Genomic DNA, 18776 nt, shown 5'->3' on the forward strand with positions numbered 1-18776 from the left:
TAATTTAGCAAGAAACATTTATCAGTAGAGTTTAAGTATCTTAAGTATCTGCAGGTGGAGCCGTCGTCCTGCTTAAACCATGTTTTGTTTTTTACTCTCCCAATAAGCTACGACATCTTTCATTAAAAATTGCTACTTTATTGCTACTAAATTATCCACATGTCAGGAGGAAATCTCAGCAGACTGCCACTCTCCAGGGCTAAAGTGTGTTTTAATCGATTGCCAAGGTAACATCCAAAAAAAGCAAAAATGCATCACTGTACATAGACACATGTAGCGCACACTAAAAATGACAAGGTCTGCAATCAGTTTTATTATATACACAGATAGCTGTCCATATCTCTGATTTAAAATATCTATATATTCATTTTACCAGCTGCTTTTATTACCCACACAGGATAAGAATATTACCCAAAGCATTGGCAGAGCTGTTCTACTGTTCAGAGAGGCAGACATCAAGTTCCCTGTGGAGCTTTTCATTCTTTGCAGCGTTGAATGACGTGTTTTCTACGATGTATATGTGTGTGCTCCAAAGCCATGGTCGAAGGACAGCATATTCAGAAGAAATTGTGCGTTTTGTCATGATGCAGCCATGGTTTATTGTGATGATGATTCATTTATGTCTAATGTACAATTTGGTGTCTTAAATGTGTGATGAAAAAACTAAGAAATAAAATCCATCTGCAAGCCATAATGTGGTCTGCTTTTCCATCTCTATTGTGGAATACAAATACAAATACTGCTACCAATACAAAGCGAGAACGATCAGATGACCCCTGTGAGTCAGCACTTGGCAATGGTGGGAAAAGGGAACTCCCTTTTTAACAGGAGGAAACCTCCAGAAAGACCGGGCTCTGGGAAGGGCAGTCATGAGCCAGCACCAGTTGTGGGGTAAAGAGGTGCGTAGTGAAAGGATAAGATTGGATTGATAAAGAATTTGGAGAAGATGTTTTATTATTTGTGGTTTGTAAGAAAGAATTGTTTCATGTTTGTAACATTTTTACCTTCAGATATTCATAAATCAAAGACTATGTGTCACAGTTATCCTCTTTTTTCCTGTTCTGAGGCAATTCACAGACAATTTCAAAGACAAGGATGGAGCGCTTCTGTTCAGCCAGGTAGGGAGCCAGTTCTGCTGTAGCGCCTTTGAATCTGGCCTCAATGTTACATAGTGAGAGCTGAAAAAAGGATCTGTAACTGCATCTACTGACACATGGCTCCAGCATAGGAAGCGCGGGATTCCTGGTGCTGGGGCAGGCCAGCTGGGCCCAAGACCAGTCTTTGTTTACTGGAAATGAGTACAATGGATTCAGGAAGGCCCACCAGCAGTGGCTGCTGGCAGAAGTATGAAATTGATGTTTCTGCTACATTTGGGATCTGAATGATCGATGAAAACAACAAGATGAGATAAAAGTAGTAAAGTAATCTTCAGCTTTTATTTAACACTATTTATATACAAATAGAATAATCCATGGACCTTTTGTCTCCCCCCACTTGTGAGAAAATAGCTGCTAAATAATCCACTGTGTTCACTAACCACCAGTGGTGAATTATAAGACCTGGACATTCAAATTTGAAACATAATGGGTCAAAAAGAAGAAAAAGGCAAAAGATTTGGCTCAGACACACAAATATGTTGGAAAGTCTTCCTAAGTAACCCCTGACAAAACAGCACATCAAGCTGATGCAGATATGACATCAAAACGAACTTCACAGCTTTAATTACCAGCTGTTCGTCCATCTTCTTCTACTTAACCATTTCAGGGTCACAGTGGGCAAGAGCCTAACCAAGGTGTAAGGTTTTGCAAGGAGAAATGAGAGACAGACAACTATTCACACGTATGGGCAATTTAGATTCACCAAACTTAACCCCAATAACTGCATGTCTTTAAACTGTGGGAGGAAGCCAGAGTACCCAGAGAGAACCCACGCCGACATGACGTGAAAGGACAGGCTCCAGCCAGATGCTGGATTTAAACCCAGGACCCAGGTGCTAACCACCCCACCACTGCTGCACATTTACCAAAATATTTGTCAAACTGTTTGCTTTTTCTATAATCTTGAACCATTTAAACATTTTTTACAAATGAAGATTACAGATAAACTGTGATTGTGACTTAATGATATATTTCAGTTACTTTAGAAAAAGAAATGTTGTTTAATGAAAATTACTCTACAGCCAATGAGCTCCATGCAAACGCATGGGTTGGACGCAGGTTCCGCCAGAAGACAAGCTAATAAATGATGCCGTACTTCAGGCATGAACATTCTAATAATCCAGTCATTTAGACACAAATCACGACTTTGCTGTAGCAGACTGGTTTTGGTTACTGTTTTCCTGATGTACCCGATGATCGCACAAATGAAAGGACAAACACTGGTGAATGTGAAAGACCAAATTCTTGATGAAGTCTTTCACTTTCAGTGTCAACTAAATAAAGAACTTGAATATGAAATACAGAAATAATACCCATAATACAGTGTAAACTTGGTTTCAGAGAGCAAACTTAACCCAAGCACTTTACACTGGTGCTGATGACTGAGACATTTGCAGAGTTTTGTTTCTCTGGCGACAGCAGAGGACGGTCACCGTGACGATGACGATGAGGACTGTTAACATGATGAAGCCTACACCAACCCATGCTCCAACACTCAAATCTGCAGAAAGAACGAGGGTCACTGTTAAATAGACTGGTTCTACCTGAGCACTCAAAGTGCTTTATACAACATGCCTCATTCACACACACACACACACACACACACACACACACACACACACAGAGAGAGAGAGAGAGGGGGAGATCATTACAGTTTTTTACAGACGCTAGGACACATTTCACAATACTTAGGTCACTTTTGCAAAACTCTTCACACAATCCTCCTAACTGACCTTCAGCTTGGCAAAGCAGTTCATTTCACATTCAAAATGCACTACAACTACCAAAACACTTCATTCAGGTCTCAAATAAACTCATTCTTCCAGAACACTAGCAAAGGTTGACAGCCGACAAACACACTTTGTCACCCACAAAACAATGACCTAAAAAACACTAACAACATGTAGCATTACACAGTGTTTTCTTGTGTAAAACAAGGACACATCTCTGTTTATAATTTCAATATATGTTACTGGAATGAATCAGACATCATGCAGAATTCGTTAATATTTGTTTATGTATTTCTATTTTTTTGCACTAAGTAATCCCAAAATACAAGAATTTGTATACACACCATCCACTGATACACATACAATAGTAATGCTAATCTACTCGGTCTTCTCCATTTGGCCACAGGTTCTCATCCACATCACATCTTATGTCATCTAGGGCAACACACCTAGGAAAGAATCTTCTGGCTGCCAGAATTGAAGGAGTTGAACAATTGAAGGAGTAACACCTGTGTAGATGTTCATCTACAATGAGAATCAGCTGTGGCTGGTTAAACTGCATTTTTAGATTTAAAATATGTTTCAATAAAGTATTGCTGTTGCATTTTGCTGTCTTTTTAAGTTTTGCATTGTGTTATTGTTTTGACCATAAGTTTAACAGTTTTGAAAACAGTATGTAAGTACATGCAAAATGTCCTGTACGTACAAAGATTTTTGGCAGTTGTTGTGTCTGAGTGAGAAGATAATTCATGAAATTTGAGAGATGTAGTCATTGAATGCATTTTGTGCCTAAACAATGATAACTGATCCTCAGTTTAGCCCACATAGACTTCTGTTGTGCTCACTGTGTGAGGAGTTTTGCAAACCTAAGTATTGAGAAATGTGTCCTAGCGTCTGTAAAAAACTGTAAATCACATCCTGTCAGCCAGTCCCTTATGTCTGAGAAAGTTGTCACAGTGGATGACTCCACATATTTGGCACAGATGTTCAGTGCCCTCCTATTTATACAGCACTCGGAGTACACTAGCTTATGACCCACTGAGGCTGGGTGTGCCTCCTCCTAATCGTGAGCTGTTGATTTTTCACATAAGGCTCCAAGTGTTAACCACGATTCTATGGAGCCAATGGAATCAAATCAAATCTGACAAAATACCAAATTAAGGTGTCTTAATTTCCAGCAGAGGGCAGCACTCTCCCTCTAATGCTGATATACACTGGTTGTTTATTACTCTGGTCTTGAGTACTTAAAGAGGAAGAAGCTGCAATTGAAACAACTAATAACAAATTTCAGTATGTATTCACCAAAGCTGAAATAGTTTACAGAGTTGCATGTAGAATATGTGTACCTTGCAGGATGTCCTGGGAACTTTTTGTGCACTGCTGCATGCTCCAGGATCCCTGCTGAGTGGCTTTGGGTCTGGATTTGATGAACGTTGCCACCATGAAGCAGTAACTCTCTCCTTTATCCAGCCCCGGTATCACTTTCATACTTGAGTTTGATATCTCATCTCTCTAAGGGGTAACAGCAGGACAGATTACTGTCATTCATCTGTAAACATTTAACCAACTAACCAAGCAGACATTTGGATGTTTGGGTCAAGTCTTCATTTGACTGATCGTAAGACCAGGCCCAGCAGAAAACAGCTAGCCTACACACACAAATGCCACATTGTTGTTCTTTATTTCAAATTCTTAGAGCTGCAGTTCTGGATTTTTAGAAGATGTCCAATTACATTGGTAATACTGACCAGTGTTGAATGAAACTAGCCATAGGCCCTAAATCTAAAGGCCCAGATGAACTTGTTACTAACTAACTAACTAACTAACCACTGTGTGGGTGCCTATAGAATGGGCTGACCACACTAAGCAGAGAGGGACCCATAGTAAGGCCCATTGCTAGCCCATATTTTTCGTGTGAGCAAGCCTAACGTGGAGCACTAACAGAATTACATGAAAAAGGTGTAATTTTTTCAGTTTAACAACATAATTTGCAACTCATTTCACTTTTAGCGTTAACAGCAGATTACCTTTCCTGTGCTTCCAGACTTGTAGTAGCGGATCTTATAATTAAGATCTTTTTTGAAAATGTCTCTGATGCTGAGCTGCTTCCCACGATCATACATGGAGGTTAAAGGATCAGTGATGTTCACTATTACTCTTCTGTCATCCAATGGCGCCACAGTGAAACTCACAGCACTGATGTTACCTGAGGACAGGACCAACCAACAGTTATGCTGAGACTGCCTGCAAAGGTTTATTCATGCACTAAAAGTCAGTTCAGTTAGTTTACAACATCATTACTAGAGTGAGTGAGTTTTTGAGTGGATGGGTGCGCTACTAAACATTATGCAGAATGCCTGATTGGTGCAGGTATGGTAGCCTTGACATTATGGGCTCAGCCACAACAGGGATCAGGATGCATGGATAACCTGATCAGGTCCAGGCTTTGGTTGACATTAAGCTGTGAAGGCTAAGGGTGTGTGTGTGTGTGTGTGTGTGTCATATATAACCTACTGTCTCTATAGGGATTGAACCTGGAAGATTGAGTGTGAGGGAGTTCATAGTCCATGTCCATGATTTCTGTTTGAACATCAGCAAAGTAGGCCCTGTGAAATAGGGACACAAAGAATACATATGCTTTGGAGGCACATTCATCTGCACTTATATAACACATTACGAGTCAAACGTTTGGACACACCTTCTCATTTAGTCATTTTTCTTTATTTTCATGACTATTTACATTGTAGATTCTCACTGAAGGCATCAAAACTATGAATGAACAAATATAGAATTATGTAGTAAACAACAAAGTGTGAAACAACTCAAAAAATGTATTTTAAATTCTTCAAAGTAGCCGCCCTTTGCCTTGATTACTGCTTCGCACACGCTTGTCATTCTGTCGATGAGCTTCGTAAGGGCGTCACCTGAAATGGTTTTCCAACAGGCTTGAAGGAGGAGATGATGAGAACTTGTTGACCTCATTCTGCCAACCTGATTTCTGCACAACACAACTGATGGACCCAATCCCATAGAAACGGCAAGAAATTCCACAAATTACTCCCGACAAGTCAAGCGAAACCATTTCAGGTGACTACATCATGAAGCTCACCGAGAGAAGGCCGAGGGTTTGCAGCTCTGTCAACAAAGCAAAAGGTATTTATCAATGTTTTTTTTCTTGCTACATAATTCCATATATGTTGCTTCATATGATTTAATGTCTTCAATTTGTAAAGTAAAGATAAAGAAAAACAATTAAATGAGAAGGTGTGTCCAAACGTTTGACTGGTAGTGTACATATAACTTTTCTTGAGTAAAATGACAGAGCACAAATATTGCTGACAATAAGAAAAAAATCAAAAGTAAAAGTATAGAGTAAGCTCGATGTAAACCTACCAGATGTGTTTAAGGGTGATGGAAGTGTTCTTACCTATCCGAGGCCTTGAGGGACTGAGTCAGGTCACATTCTGATGCTGATATTTGGATACAATTAGGACTTTCTTCCCAGTTAGCATCTTCACTGCAAGTCACACGGCAGTTACTGTCATTCTGACATGCGCTTATGAAAACAGTTTTTAAAACTCAATTGAAATGTTCAGCTTGACATGTCTGGATTGTGTTGTTTTTTGGCAAGCAAATATTTCCTCCTGTACACATAGTCATGATATATGCAAGCAATACATCAAGGTTAATCAGTTATTTATTTGAATCACTCTATCACTGTGACTGTCTGCCTGTAGGTGTGAACTCTTTCTTTAGGTTCTAGGTGTTCTTCCTCGATGACAGATGCAGGACACTTGAAATATTTAGTCTTCCCAGCTCATGGGGCTCTCTGGCTCTCCCTTGCCACCTTGACTTCCCATTGAACCCCATGAGTTGTATGATCTTGTTAAAGATGTTCATTAGAAACTAACATAGTGTTGTGTCAATTTAGGACCAAAGCTGGGAGGCTCGTAAAGAATTGACCAGGTAATCCACGGGACAACTGCTGCCTAAGCGGAAACCGTTAGCTGCCCCACATGTGTCAGGAGTATTGGAACGGCTGAGACGCATTTTCTCTCAAACTTAAATGTGCTGTGGGCCACTGCTGGCACTGTCATCTCATTGGAGGGCCACTTTAGTGTTCAAGTAGTACAAAAAAACCCAAACAAACAAGAAAACACTAGCAAATATTTCCAATTTTTTTTTTTTTTTTAAATTTCAAATATTGTATAACAAGGTAAAACTGCAAATGTTTTCCCCTCACTCTTAACTAACCGAAGCCTTTCATTGAACTACCAAATAAACACACTGGTACTCTCTCTCTGGCCAGGAGACGTGGCAGCACTTCTGCTATCATTTGCTCCTTACATTGCACTAAAATCTATTTTATCTTCTTCTCCTATACTAAAAGAATCTGAATGCAAATCTACACCAAAATGTGTTTCATTGTTCTTGTAACAGTGACAATAAAGATCTATTCTATTCTTCTATAATTTTGTTCATATTTAACAAAATAAAAATGCAGACGTACGTTTGTACTCTCTGCTCATATTGCTTTCATATTAAATAATTTTTTGCATTTTAAAGAACTTAGTTTAACTTTGCACTGAACAACAAACAAATCCTCCCTAACAAAAAAGTAACTTCAAGAGCCAAATTGCGTTATATTTCTTCATGTCAATATATGGGCCAGAAGTAGGGGTGACGTGGGCTGCAAGTGGCTCTATGGCTTTCAAACCCCAAAACATACTGTGCCAACAATTGGTCCGCCCCAAAGATCTGGTCCCACAGCTCAAACAGAGTAATATAGTGTACACCAAACCTGTTCAAAGGGCCACAGGCCCAGAAGCAACCCAACGGGCCCTGCCTGCGGCAGAAACGCAGAGTAAAACAAATAAACCACACAACTGGCGAGATAATCTTTGAGAAGATTTCAGCTTTTGTTGAGGACAGTGGTCTGGATATGAAGCATGTCTGTATGCTTGTACAAATGGGCTGGTTCTTATATAGCGCTTTTCCACTCTCACTGAGCACTCAAAGCGCTTTACAAAACTTATGCACTCACCCAGTCATACCCATTCACACAAGCACTTTATCTAAGGTTTTAGTGCTTCTATCACTCTGATGGATGCATCGGAGGGCGACATGGGGTTAATATCTTGCCCAAGGATATTTGGTATGTAGACTGGAGGAGCCTGGGATCGAACAACCACCCTTCCGATGAGTAGATGACCCACAGCCAACCCTTGTGACAGATGGGGCTTCATCCATGGCAGGAAAAGTGAGTGGTTTGGCTGTTGCACCTCAAACCTTTATTGCAATGTGCAGCAGATGGTGTTGTGTGCAAAACTAAGCACGGAGCTCAAAACAACAATGGACAGTGTGATGGCTACAATTAATTTTATTCGCTCAACATGAAGCCTCCAGCACTGCTTATTCCACATGCTGCTCTCAGAAATGTCTGCTGAGCACCATGACCTGTTATTGCACAATGATGTCAGGTGGCTGTCCAAAGGCAGTGCACTGGAGCATTTCTGTGATCTCAAAGAGGAGATCACAACTTTCCTCTGCAACAGCAGGCAAAAAAAAGCAGAAACACATTTGAATTGCATGAGGACAACAGCTTCATGGCCAGTGTCTGCTTTCTGAGCGACATATTCAAAACATGAATGACCTCAATGTGGGACTACAAGGCAGAGGCAAAACTGACACTGAGCTTGTGGAACAGATGCATGCACTCCAAGCCAAGCTGAACCTTTCACCACCGACTTGAGCACAGGCCGGTTGCTGCATTTTCCAGGGCTCTGCAAAAGCATCTCATCTGCGGCACAAGTCATGGATGTGATGACTGATTTCACTGCGAGGTTGAAAGAGAAGTTTTCTGGTCGATTGGATGGACTTGCTCTACGCACAAAGGTGATGAGTTTTGCCAGAGACCCATTTAGTGTTTTAACAGAAGGGCCAAACGTTGCCGCTCTTGTTCAGAAACAGATGTCAGGTTACTGTAGACTTGTGTACTGTTGATTTAAAACAAACCTGCATTCCCTCAGTGTGCAGCAGTAAATGTTGTATTCATATGTGTTACTGCTATGGGTTTGTGCACTGATAGCTTTGATAGGATTGATTGTTCTTTTTAAATTCTGTTAAATGCACTTTAAGATGTGTCTGGGTCACATAAGTATGAACTTTATTTTGAAAGGGAATTGTCCAAATAGTTTTTATTTTTTTATTTCAAATGTGAATAAAAAAAGTATTGCTACTAGCGCAGGCTCTCTTCAGCTATAGCTCATTTATATGTTTTTTCGTGTGCATGTGTGAAATGTCACAAGATTTAAAAGGGAAAAAATAATAAACAACTTTTTTTCAATACATTTGTGTTGGTTTGAAACTTATTGTGATCTGCTGCTTACTGGCTGCTAAACAATATCTGGCCCAGATATATTCCTTGGTTTTAAAATCTGGCCCAACTAACTTTATAGCCGTGGTGTACACTGTTGTGCCAGGAGGATTGCCGTGATTTACACACTGTGGGAAACCAAAAAACATCTGGATCCATTTCAGTTCGTATACCCGTCAAACTGCTTGACGGATAATGCATTTTCAACTGCCCTTCACTCAGCCCTCACACACCTGGACACGAGAGACTCATGTATCAGAATGCTGTTCATAGACTTCAGTTCAACATTCAACAAGATCATTCCACAGGAGCTCAGACGTGAACTGGATCAGCTGGGGATCAGCACATCGCTCTGTAACTGGTTTCTGGATTTCCTGACAGGAAGACAGCAGGCAGTACGGGTCAGCAGCAACACCTCCAGCATACAAACGCTGAATACGGGTAATGGAATACATCCAGCAACCATGCTGCTCTCAGCGTCAAAGACTCCAACCTAAAGAAACACTTCAGTGTCTTCGATGTACTATTGCTGTGTGATTTATTACTATTAATGAAGGCTGCATTACAACCTGCTAGCTGCAAATAATCACGTGCAGCTCTGAAAGAAGACAGAAAGAAAACATATTACTAATAAAGAAATAATTTTCTATACAAGATCACTGCAAAAAGTGCAGCCTCACCTAATGTCCCCCCTACTGTTGCTCATTTTATATTAAGATTTAGAAATCTAGTTGGTGTTACTTTCAGAACTGCTCGTGATCACTTGCAGCTAGCAGGTTGTTAATGCTGTCCATCAAGTCTAACAGTCTGCAGTCTATGAACTAACCTCAGCTAACAATGGTAGCTCGGTGGCGAGTAGCCTTCAAATTTAAATTCAAAATGTATTTGTGTAGCACATTTAAACTGGGTTGACCGAAGTGCTTCACAATCGGCTAAAAACAAGAGAAAACAACAGAGAAACACAGATAAACAAGAAGACAGTGAATTAACAATACAAACATAAAACAGGCCTGATGGTACTCATACTGAACCAAATTAAAAGCCAAAGTAAAGACGTGAGTTTTAAGACGCAATTTAAAAGACTGAATAGACTCTACAGTACGAATCTCCTCTGGCAGATTCTTCCAGAGTCTGGGCGCTACTGCGAAGGCCCGATCTCAAACGAGCCCTCGGTTGTGCTAAGAGCATCTGGCTAGATGATCTCAGTGCTCTTTTGGGGTCATACATGTTGAGGAGTTTGTTTAAATAACTAGGCGCCATATTATTTAAAACTTTAAAAGTAAGTAATCTTAAAATCTACACGATATTTTACAGGGAGCCAGTGTACATTTGCTGAAACTGGAGTGATGTGTTCATACATTCTAACAGCTGTTAAAAGACGTTCAGTAATAGTAATAAATCACAGAGCAGTAGGACAAATAGCACAAGAATATATCAAATAATCACACTGAGTAACTTAACAGAATACATTACAAACTACATTTTGGGTCAATGTACTCTGTAATCTGTAGTGGAATTTTAAAAGTAACCTTCCCAACACTGCTCCCCAAGGATGTGTTGAGCCCACTTCTCTTCACTCTGCTGACCCACGACTGCACATCATCACACAGCCTCTTCATCTAATTTGCAGACAACACAACTGTGGTAGGTCACATCAGCGACAACGATGAGACCTACTACCGGCGTTAAGTTACTAAAGGAGTTAATAGTGGTTTCCCTGAATGTGGAGAAGACTAAGGAGATCATCGTAGACTTCAGGAGAGCTCACACCATGTATGCTCCACTAACCATCAATGGTGCTGCTGTGGAGAGGGCAAGCAGCACCAAGTTCCTGGGTGTGCACATCTCAGAAGGTCTCTCTTGGTCAAAGAAAACAGCCTCACTGGTCGTTTAAGCCCAACAACAACTCTACTTCCTCCACAAACTGAGGAGGAAGAGCCTCAAAATACCCACGAGTTTAAAGGCATCTTTGAGGTTCAAAATGTGTGTGTGTGTGTGTGTGTGTGTGTGTGTGTGTGTGTGTGTGTGTGTGTGTGTGTGTGTGTGTGTGTGTGTGTGTGTGTGTGTGTGTGTGTGTGTGTGAGACTCACCCAGAGAACCTGAACCTGACAGTGTATGTGTAGTCAGAGGACGTCACACTCCAGCGAAGATGTGTGGTGAAGTCCAGAGACACCCAGTGGACGTCTTGTGCTCTGGGGACTGAGTTCACATCTGTGAATAAAATAAAACATCGTCAGTATTTTCCAGTTTTCCATGACTCCTGCTTCCTGTTTTCTTTGGGTTTTTGTGTTTGTTTTTATTTTACAATAACTGAATTGAATGAAGGATCTTAATAAACCATTTATTTAAGCTGGAGAAAATGATGACAACTCCCTCAACATCTTCATACTCGTAATCAGAACCAAATTAAAGTCTGCGAGTCAGCAAAGGTGGGCACAGGTCAAAAATGAGAGTTTTACATAACAGAAAGTTATACATTTTATAAAATCATAAAGCGAATACATCTGTTAAAAACTGTAGTGGAAGATTTTGTTTAGTTCAGCTTATTTAGAAAATCCCCACATCTGTGCACCGTAGATACCCTCATGGAATGGTTAATGAGTACTCCATTACTAATACATTTATTCACAGACGCCTTTCAAAACACTCAAGTTTACGATACAAGCAATTCAATTACAAGTCACAGTATGGATCAAATAAAAGTTGGAAGATGTCGTAGAATTAAAAGTCAGTACAACAGAGTTTTCAGACTGAGAGAGAATCAATATTTCAAACATGGTGGTGGGAGAGCTAAAGATGAGGGGCAAATCGGTTCAAAGCTCTGAAGCCCAGAGGGGGTCCGATGAGCAGATGGCATAATGACAGTAAGTGAGAAGGAGGATCTCAGAGTACAGGAAGGAGAGGTGATGCGATGAATATCACATTATTACACAACGGTACGTGTTCCTACCAGACGAAGCTCAGTTTGTCACTGTTTAATTTAAGAAAATTAGCAAACAACCAATATTTAATTTTGCATAAGCAGTCAGTGAGAGCAAAACTTGATGGAAAGCTAGATGCCATCAGAGTAAGAATAAAAATGCAAAAGCAGTTTTCTTTCAAATGTGACCAGAAACCCACGGGACCATCCCACTGCTATTTTCTAAATATTCTAAATTTCTTTCAGATTCTCTGCAATATTTCAGAACATCTGTAATTGTTGGACATTTTACTGCATCATAATACCAAGCATGAAACTTTAAGTCCTGTGTAAGATGCTTAACTCTTCTGTCTGTGTTCTCTATCAGATGAAGTAGAGCCTGCTGTGTTGTAAGGACTAAACTTTGATATGTGATATGCTAAAACTGAAACGAGACATGACACTGGTGTCTAGGTAAAATGTCTAACACCAGTCGCCTCTGTCTGTCCTGTCTGTCTGCCGATCATGTGCTGTGTGTTTTACCTGCAGTGGTTATGCCGAAGGCAGACAGAGAGAGTCCCAGCCAAAGCAGAGTTTTTACAGTTGCCATGTTAGTACCAGCGTGTCCTTTCTCTGTCCTGATCTGTCCTGATCTGTTAGCTGAAGAGAGCAGAAGGAGCTGAAAAGGATTGGTGCCACTTCCGTTCAGCTGCACACACAAGGGTAATGGGGTGGGGTATGCTGATCCTTCCCACATGTTTGCCTCAACATTGGGGAATGGGGGAGGAGATGTTCTGAAACAATTTGCTCAATCCGAACTGTTTTCCTTCTTATTCATCCCCTTTACGACGTTTACAGGAATTGGACTGCGATCGTGCAGTGTGCAAACTTTTGCAAAAGAATGCTTATATTTACGTTTAACCTGTCTTATCATGAAGTTCTTCTTTGTGGAAAGGAATTCGCCTGCACTCCACGGTCTGTCTGTTCAATGGTGTTTTTGTGAGTGCATGCAGTTTGATGCCCTGTTGCCTTGACAACTAATAGGCTTTGTGTGAGTGGTTCAGTTTTACTAACTTCTAGGTTGCCGGGAAACTTGTTTCTTTCTAGTTTCACTCAGCAGCAATGCATACAAATACCACACAGTACAAAATAGGATGCATTATTACAATTTTTGCTCAGTCATTTTGAAACATTTCCCAAAACACTTTTAAAGTTCTCAGCAGTGAAGAAATATTTCCATAAACATGTATGAAATACACTGCAGCTCACCCAGAGCCTCAGTTCATATTTTAAAGTCACGTGTTTGTGTCAGTGAAAAGGTCACTGCCAACAAAATTAAAGGTTTAGAAATGTTGTAAGAATAATTTCTCATCTTCCAATTTCACAGTCAGGTCCAAAACATTTGCTACAGTATACTTGAGCTTGAAAAAACCTGTTAGGGATGACTGGATGTTATTAGTGGGTCCAAACATAGCAGCAAATACTTCTCCTCACTATGGAACAGGTGAAGAACCAGCAAGTACACATGATTCAGTCCACTGCAGTGAGATTTATGTGTTGGGCATTCAAAAAGCTCTTGATTCATCAGGACAGAAGGTTTCTTGGCAGGATGAAGGAGATCCTGCCAAGAAACATGAAATCTAGATTGTTCATTTGGTAGAAATGTTAATAATGTATATTATAATTCCAACAAAGCTTCATCTTGGAATATGACTGGCAGCTGTAAGTCTGACAAAATGTCAGCATATTTAAGTGCATATAAATGCATGGTTATCATTTGATGATATTTCATCTATAAAAACATGAATTATTTAATATTTTCGGAAACTTGGGGGAAACTAAGCTATTGAAGTAACCGTGAGGAAGAACTGAGGCTTTTAGTTTGTTAAAAAACTAAAGATATATCACTTTGTTGTTCTAATGTTGGTTGTACAAATGCAACAAAAAACAAGACATTTATGAGAACTTTTACAGACTCTACCTTCCCTTTGCTCTCCATCCATTAGTCCCTTGGGTGAGCAGAGCAGGGAAAAATGCCAAGGAATGTGGCTGTGAAGAAAACAGTCAGCTCTTTTATATGCTTGTGGGAATTCATGCTTCCCATGATTTCACCTATTTCAGATCATCTAAAAGCCTCACTGGGAGCCAGCAACTATGTGGGAAAAGTTCAGCAGTCGCAGTCATTTCCATGAAACCTTCTGGTATCACGTAAGCACCAGAGTGACAAACGTTGGACCCTCCTCCACATGTACGCAGGAACACACACTTACTCCAAAAACCCACACGCGTACAAAGTATTTGTCTTTTTTGGTTAGTTTTACTCCAGGATTGTTTTGTGCATTTCACTTTGTCAAGGAAACGATGATGATGTGGATTAAATACTGGAAACAGCTTTACGTGGTAAAGCGTGTGTCGTTTCTTCTAGGATTTCCTGCGTTAAAGTGTCGGAGCATCTGCTTTGCTTCTTCTCAGCACTGGTTAATAAACAAAGCATTGCTGTAAACAATGAGAGCCCAGACACATGTTTCTGATCACTGCAGCACCAACACCAGCGCATACATGCAACACGAAATCAGTGTGATGGTGCAGCCAGTCTTGTAAAATTCACTGCTCAACAACCAAGTCAGTGTTTACATCAAGTAAACATAGTGACAGGTCCAAAAGTAGTTATTTTTCCTTTTTTAAGTGCAGTTTAACAGTAAATGAAGGGTTTCACAAAAGTATTGCATTAACCTTTAAAGAATGAAAACCATTTCTATGCGCAGTTCTCCATTTTCAGAGGCTAAAATGCACCATTAACTGGAAAGTATTTTCCTGGTGTGGTGAGGCCTGCTTCCTCATGACTTCATAACAAATAAAGCAAACAAAACATATGCAGTTGATTCCAACTCTGGAATTTGCATCTGGTAACTTTTAAGGCTTTTAATTCTCAATGAGGCCCAGCGAAGACGAAGAGGCCGAAAACCCCAAACAAACTATCAGACAGAGCAAAACCTCTACATACATACGTACATTGTTAAACGAAGGAATACTTTGGTAAACACAGCAACACTGTCTCTGGTGGGCTCTACAGCCCACAACATACAGTGAGCTCTCAGTCTATTCAATGCAGATTTTGTAAACAGAAAACTACTGTAGAAAAGTGTCTCCAAAGCCTGCCTGCGTAGTCGCACTGATGCTGTTCTTCTCTTTTTAGAATAATAAACATCCACCCAAGCAAACTCTGAAAATCACCACTAATCCCTTCTGTGCTGTACTCAGCCAAGTGCTGTCCCGAGAGCTTTAAGTGGTGCCTTAGACTTAATTTGTAGACATAAGACAGAAAGGCTTGACTAACAAAGTGTAATATTTCAGCAGCGTCCTCCCTATGCTGGAATGTTGAAATCTAATGAGTGATAGTCATGTAAGGAATGCCAGTTTCACGGAAGGAGTCAGCATGGTGTTCACAAGGTTACAAGGAAATTTAATGACTCACCCGGTCACTCTGACACATCTCACTCAAGTACCTGACTCACGTCGTAGCAGTGTACATGTCTGCCTGTGCTGTTAGTTCACACCAGGCTGCTTTACGTAGAGTGAACATTCAGGCCTCCTGCTTTGCTGTGTGGAGTCACACAGCTATGATCTCGCAGTCCTAAAATGCCTGTCAGCTGCAACATTCAAATCCCAGCTGGTGTCTTTCTGTTTTCAAAACACGTGTACTCGTTAAATCCATGGAAAATTTTAAATAAAAGGGCCAATAAATACAGCACAGTGATGAGTTTATCGCTTAACACTGAGACTGTGCCAAATTAACCAGCATGTTAGCTGCTGCTGCTTCACCAACAGTAGAACCAGCAGTGTTGGGCAAGTTGTTTGGAAAAGTAATTAATTATAGATACTAATTACTTCTTCTTCAAAAAAGTAACTGAGTTAATAACTAAATTACAAGATTCTAAAAGTAATTAATTACTAGGAAAAGTAACTATTGTGTTACTTAAAAAAGTTGTTTAACCCTCTGGGGTCCAGGGTATAATTGGCCATTTTTAACTACTTCTGATGTTTCCTCTACATTTCACCTTTAAAAACGATTTTCTTTGCCTTGTTTCGTATTGTGGCGGACCACCAGGTGGCTCCACTCACACCCAAGTTGAAGGGAAGTGCTGGGGTGGAGATTTTGGCGCTTACTATATGTGAAGTTCTGAGAGTCAGTTAATAAAGTTGGAGTGAGACACTGAGACCTCTCCTGTCGTTATTACATACCTCCACAGTATCATCCTTTTCAGCACTACCTCACGTGTCTGAATTTACAGTCATGTTTTCATTTTGACTACAGTATTAACACAACTGATCTAAAATCAGACAAAAAACATAAAATCCAAGTAGAAAAAGTTATTTTTACTGTAACAACCACAAACATGTTTAATGAATCGTATTTCATAACTTTAAATGTAAATATAGTTTGTAAATTTTAAAATCCTGTCACGGTCAGCGAGGCAGACCATGGGGAAGTGGGGAAGGACCCAAACACTGGACTCTGTGCAGTGAACAGTTTATTTACAGTGCAGAAAAGGACAATAAATCCACATGTGCTCCCTTGACTTCCGTGTCGTGTCTTCTCCCAGAAATCAGTGTCTTTGCACTCCCTGTGCTCGGTGCCCTCCTGTTTCCACGCTCCTCATGGAGTCTTCGCTCCCCCGACGAGCCTCATCAGCAGCAGGTGAGTGGCATGGTCTTCAGGTGTGGTCAGCTCTCCTGCAGCGCCACACCCACCAGGCCTACGGGTGCCTGTCACCCAGCCTACAGGAAACAGCCACACCCGCAGACACACACGCACACATGCCTGCGTATACATACAAATGTGGAACACAGAATGGCAGCACAGTGCAGCAAAAATACAAATAATACCAATAATAATAATGAGAGTCCACACTGCTCAAGGACCCTGGGTCACTCAGACCCACCTGACCTACAGGTCAGTGGCCACTCTTTCAGTGATGAGGATATGCACATCCTGGACAGGGAGGAACGCTGGTTTGAGCAGGAAGTCAAGGAGGCCATTTACATGAAAAGGGAAAGACCACCTTTAATTTGAGGAGGGAGGCTAAGGGTACATCTGTCACCATCTTACAATACTGTGATTGTAGCTATTCCCCAACTCTCTGTGAATGGCACTCATGGTCATTGATCAATGGTCTCTGATCAGTGGTTTTTGATCAATGGTTATGACAAGTTGCATGTTGGTGATCAAGAAACTGATCTCACAGTCCATTGTTCGCTAGTGGTGCTAGTTTGTGCAACTTTTATTGGGCGAAGCAGGGCTTTGTGCAAGGGCGCTGCTAGGATCATCTCAGTGGAAGGGGTTACATTAAGAGGACATGGAAGCTATGGAAACATGGAACCTGTGATGCCCAACTTCTAGACTAACTGCAAAACAACTAGTAACTCAGTGTTCCACCAATTAGAAGGCGCATCTGCTATCACAAGTGGAGCTCAATGAGGTACAACTCAAATGCTATGGCAAGGGGCAGTCCTCAGGTCAGGGGGGTGATATCATCATCCACACCCAAGATAGGGTACCTTAAACACAATTGTTCATATAAATCCTCTGAGGATCTACTAGATGATGTGAATGCGGCTCTACGGACAATACCTACCGCCACCATTACCGAGACTAACAAGTAGGGCTGAGTATCATCACTGATTTCTAGAATCGATTCGATTCCAGTTCACAAGGTCCCTAATCGATTCAATCCACGAATGGATTCGATTCAATTCGATTTGAATTTGGGAAATTTTGCCTCAGACAGTCAGAAATATTATAATTCTAAACAGTATGTCTGTGAAGGTTCTCAGTCATCCAGGTCATCGTAGTCAAAGGAGCTTGCAAAGAAAAGTGTCTGGACTTCTTTAAGTTGCAACTTAAAGAAGTCCAGACACTTTTCTTTGCAAGCTCCTTTGACTATAATTCTAAACATTTATACATATTTTTATATCTATAAAAAGACAGCTGACACTTGTGAGCCTTTATCAAAGGTGTGAGCATCACAGCAGATGCCTTTGTGTCAAAGTAACTGAGGATAAAACACAGAACAACATGGACATTTTCGTGGCCTGGCTTTTTATAGCAGATAACCTTCAAAATATTGTGCAATAGAACAAAAACGAAAGAAAACCATGAATCATCATATGAACGTTACCTGATGCTGCTGAAGTGAAGCAGAGCAAAGTTACAGAGCTGAGCGTTTTGCAATTTTGCATAATTTTAAAAAGTTTACATTTGTTCAGTATTGACCAGCAGAAATGAGACTTTCTTTTTGGAAGTCAGTAAAAAAACAAAACAAACTGTGGCAGACAGTGCTGTAAGCAACGAAGCAGAACAGCAAAAGTCAGAGGGAATTCATGACGATGTTTACATGAAGCGAAATGTGAAGCGTTGTTTGGCTTCTTTTGTTGATGGTTCAGTCAATACTGTTTGGAGAGGGATAAAACCTGCAGCTTCAGAATCAGCGCAAAAAAAGACATAAACACAAAGAGTGGATCCACCGACGCATTAAAAATCAGTGAGCTGTCGCCCCGACGTCATGTCCATGAGAAAGGCGACAGCTTACTGATTCTAACGCGTCGGGTCCGCG

The 18776-nt window shown here is 40.7% G+C and overlaps 1 protein-coding gene across 1 annotated transcript; it reads right to left on the reverse strand.

Moving 5' to 3' along the window:
• Positions 1–192: 192 nt before the first annotated feature.
• On the reverse strand, positions 193–12854 carry LOC120736677 (tissue factor-like). The gene is made up of 7 exons (XM_040036939.1): positions 12706–12854; positions 11354–11474; positions 6315–6404; positions 5402–5493; positions 4915–5093; positions 4234–4399; positions 193–2658 (listed from the first exon to the last, which is right to left on the reverse strand). The coding sequence occupies exons 1-7, from the start codon at positions 12770–12772 to the stop codon at positions 2522–2524; spliced, it is 852 nt and encodes a 283-aa protein (XP_039892873.1). The 5' UTR covers positions 12773–12854; the 3' UTR covers positions 193–2521.
• Between the last annotated feature and the right edge of the window lie 5922 nt (positions 12855–18776).

Source organism: Simochromis diagramma, unplaced genomic scaffold (genome assembly GCF_900408965.1).
Source record: "Simochromis diagramma unplaced genomic scaffold, fSimDia1.1 OVJJ01000630.1, whole genome shotgun sequence".
Taxonomy (NCBI): Eukaryota; Metazoa; Chordata; class Actinopteri; order Cichliformes; family Cichlidae; genus Simochromis; species Simochromis diagramma.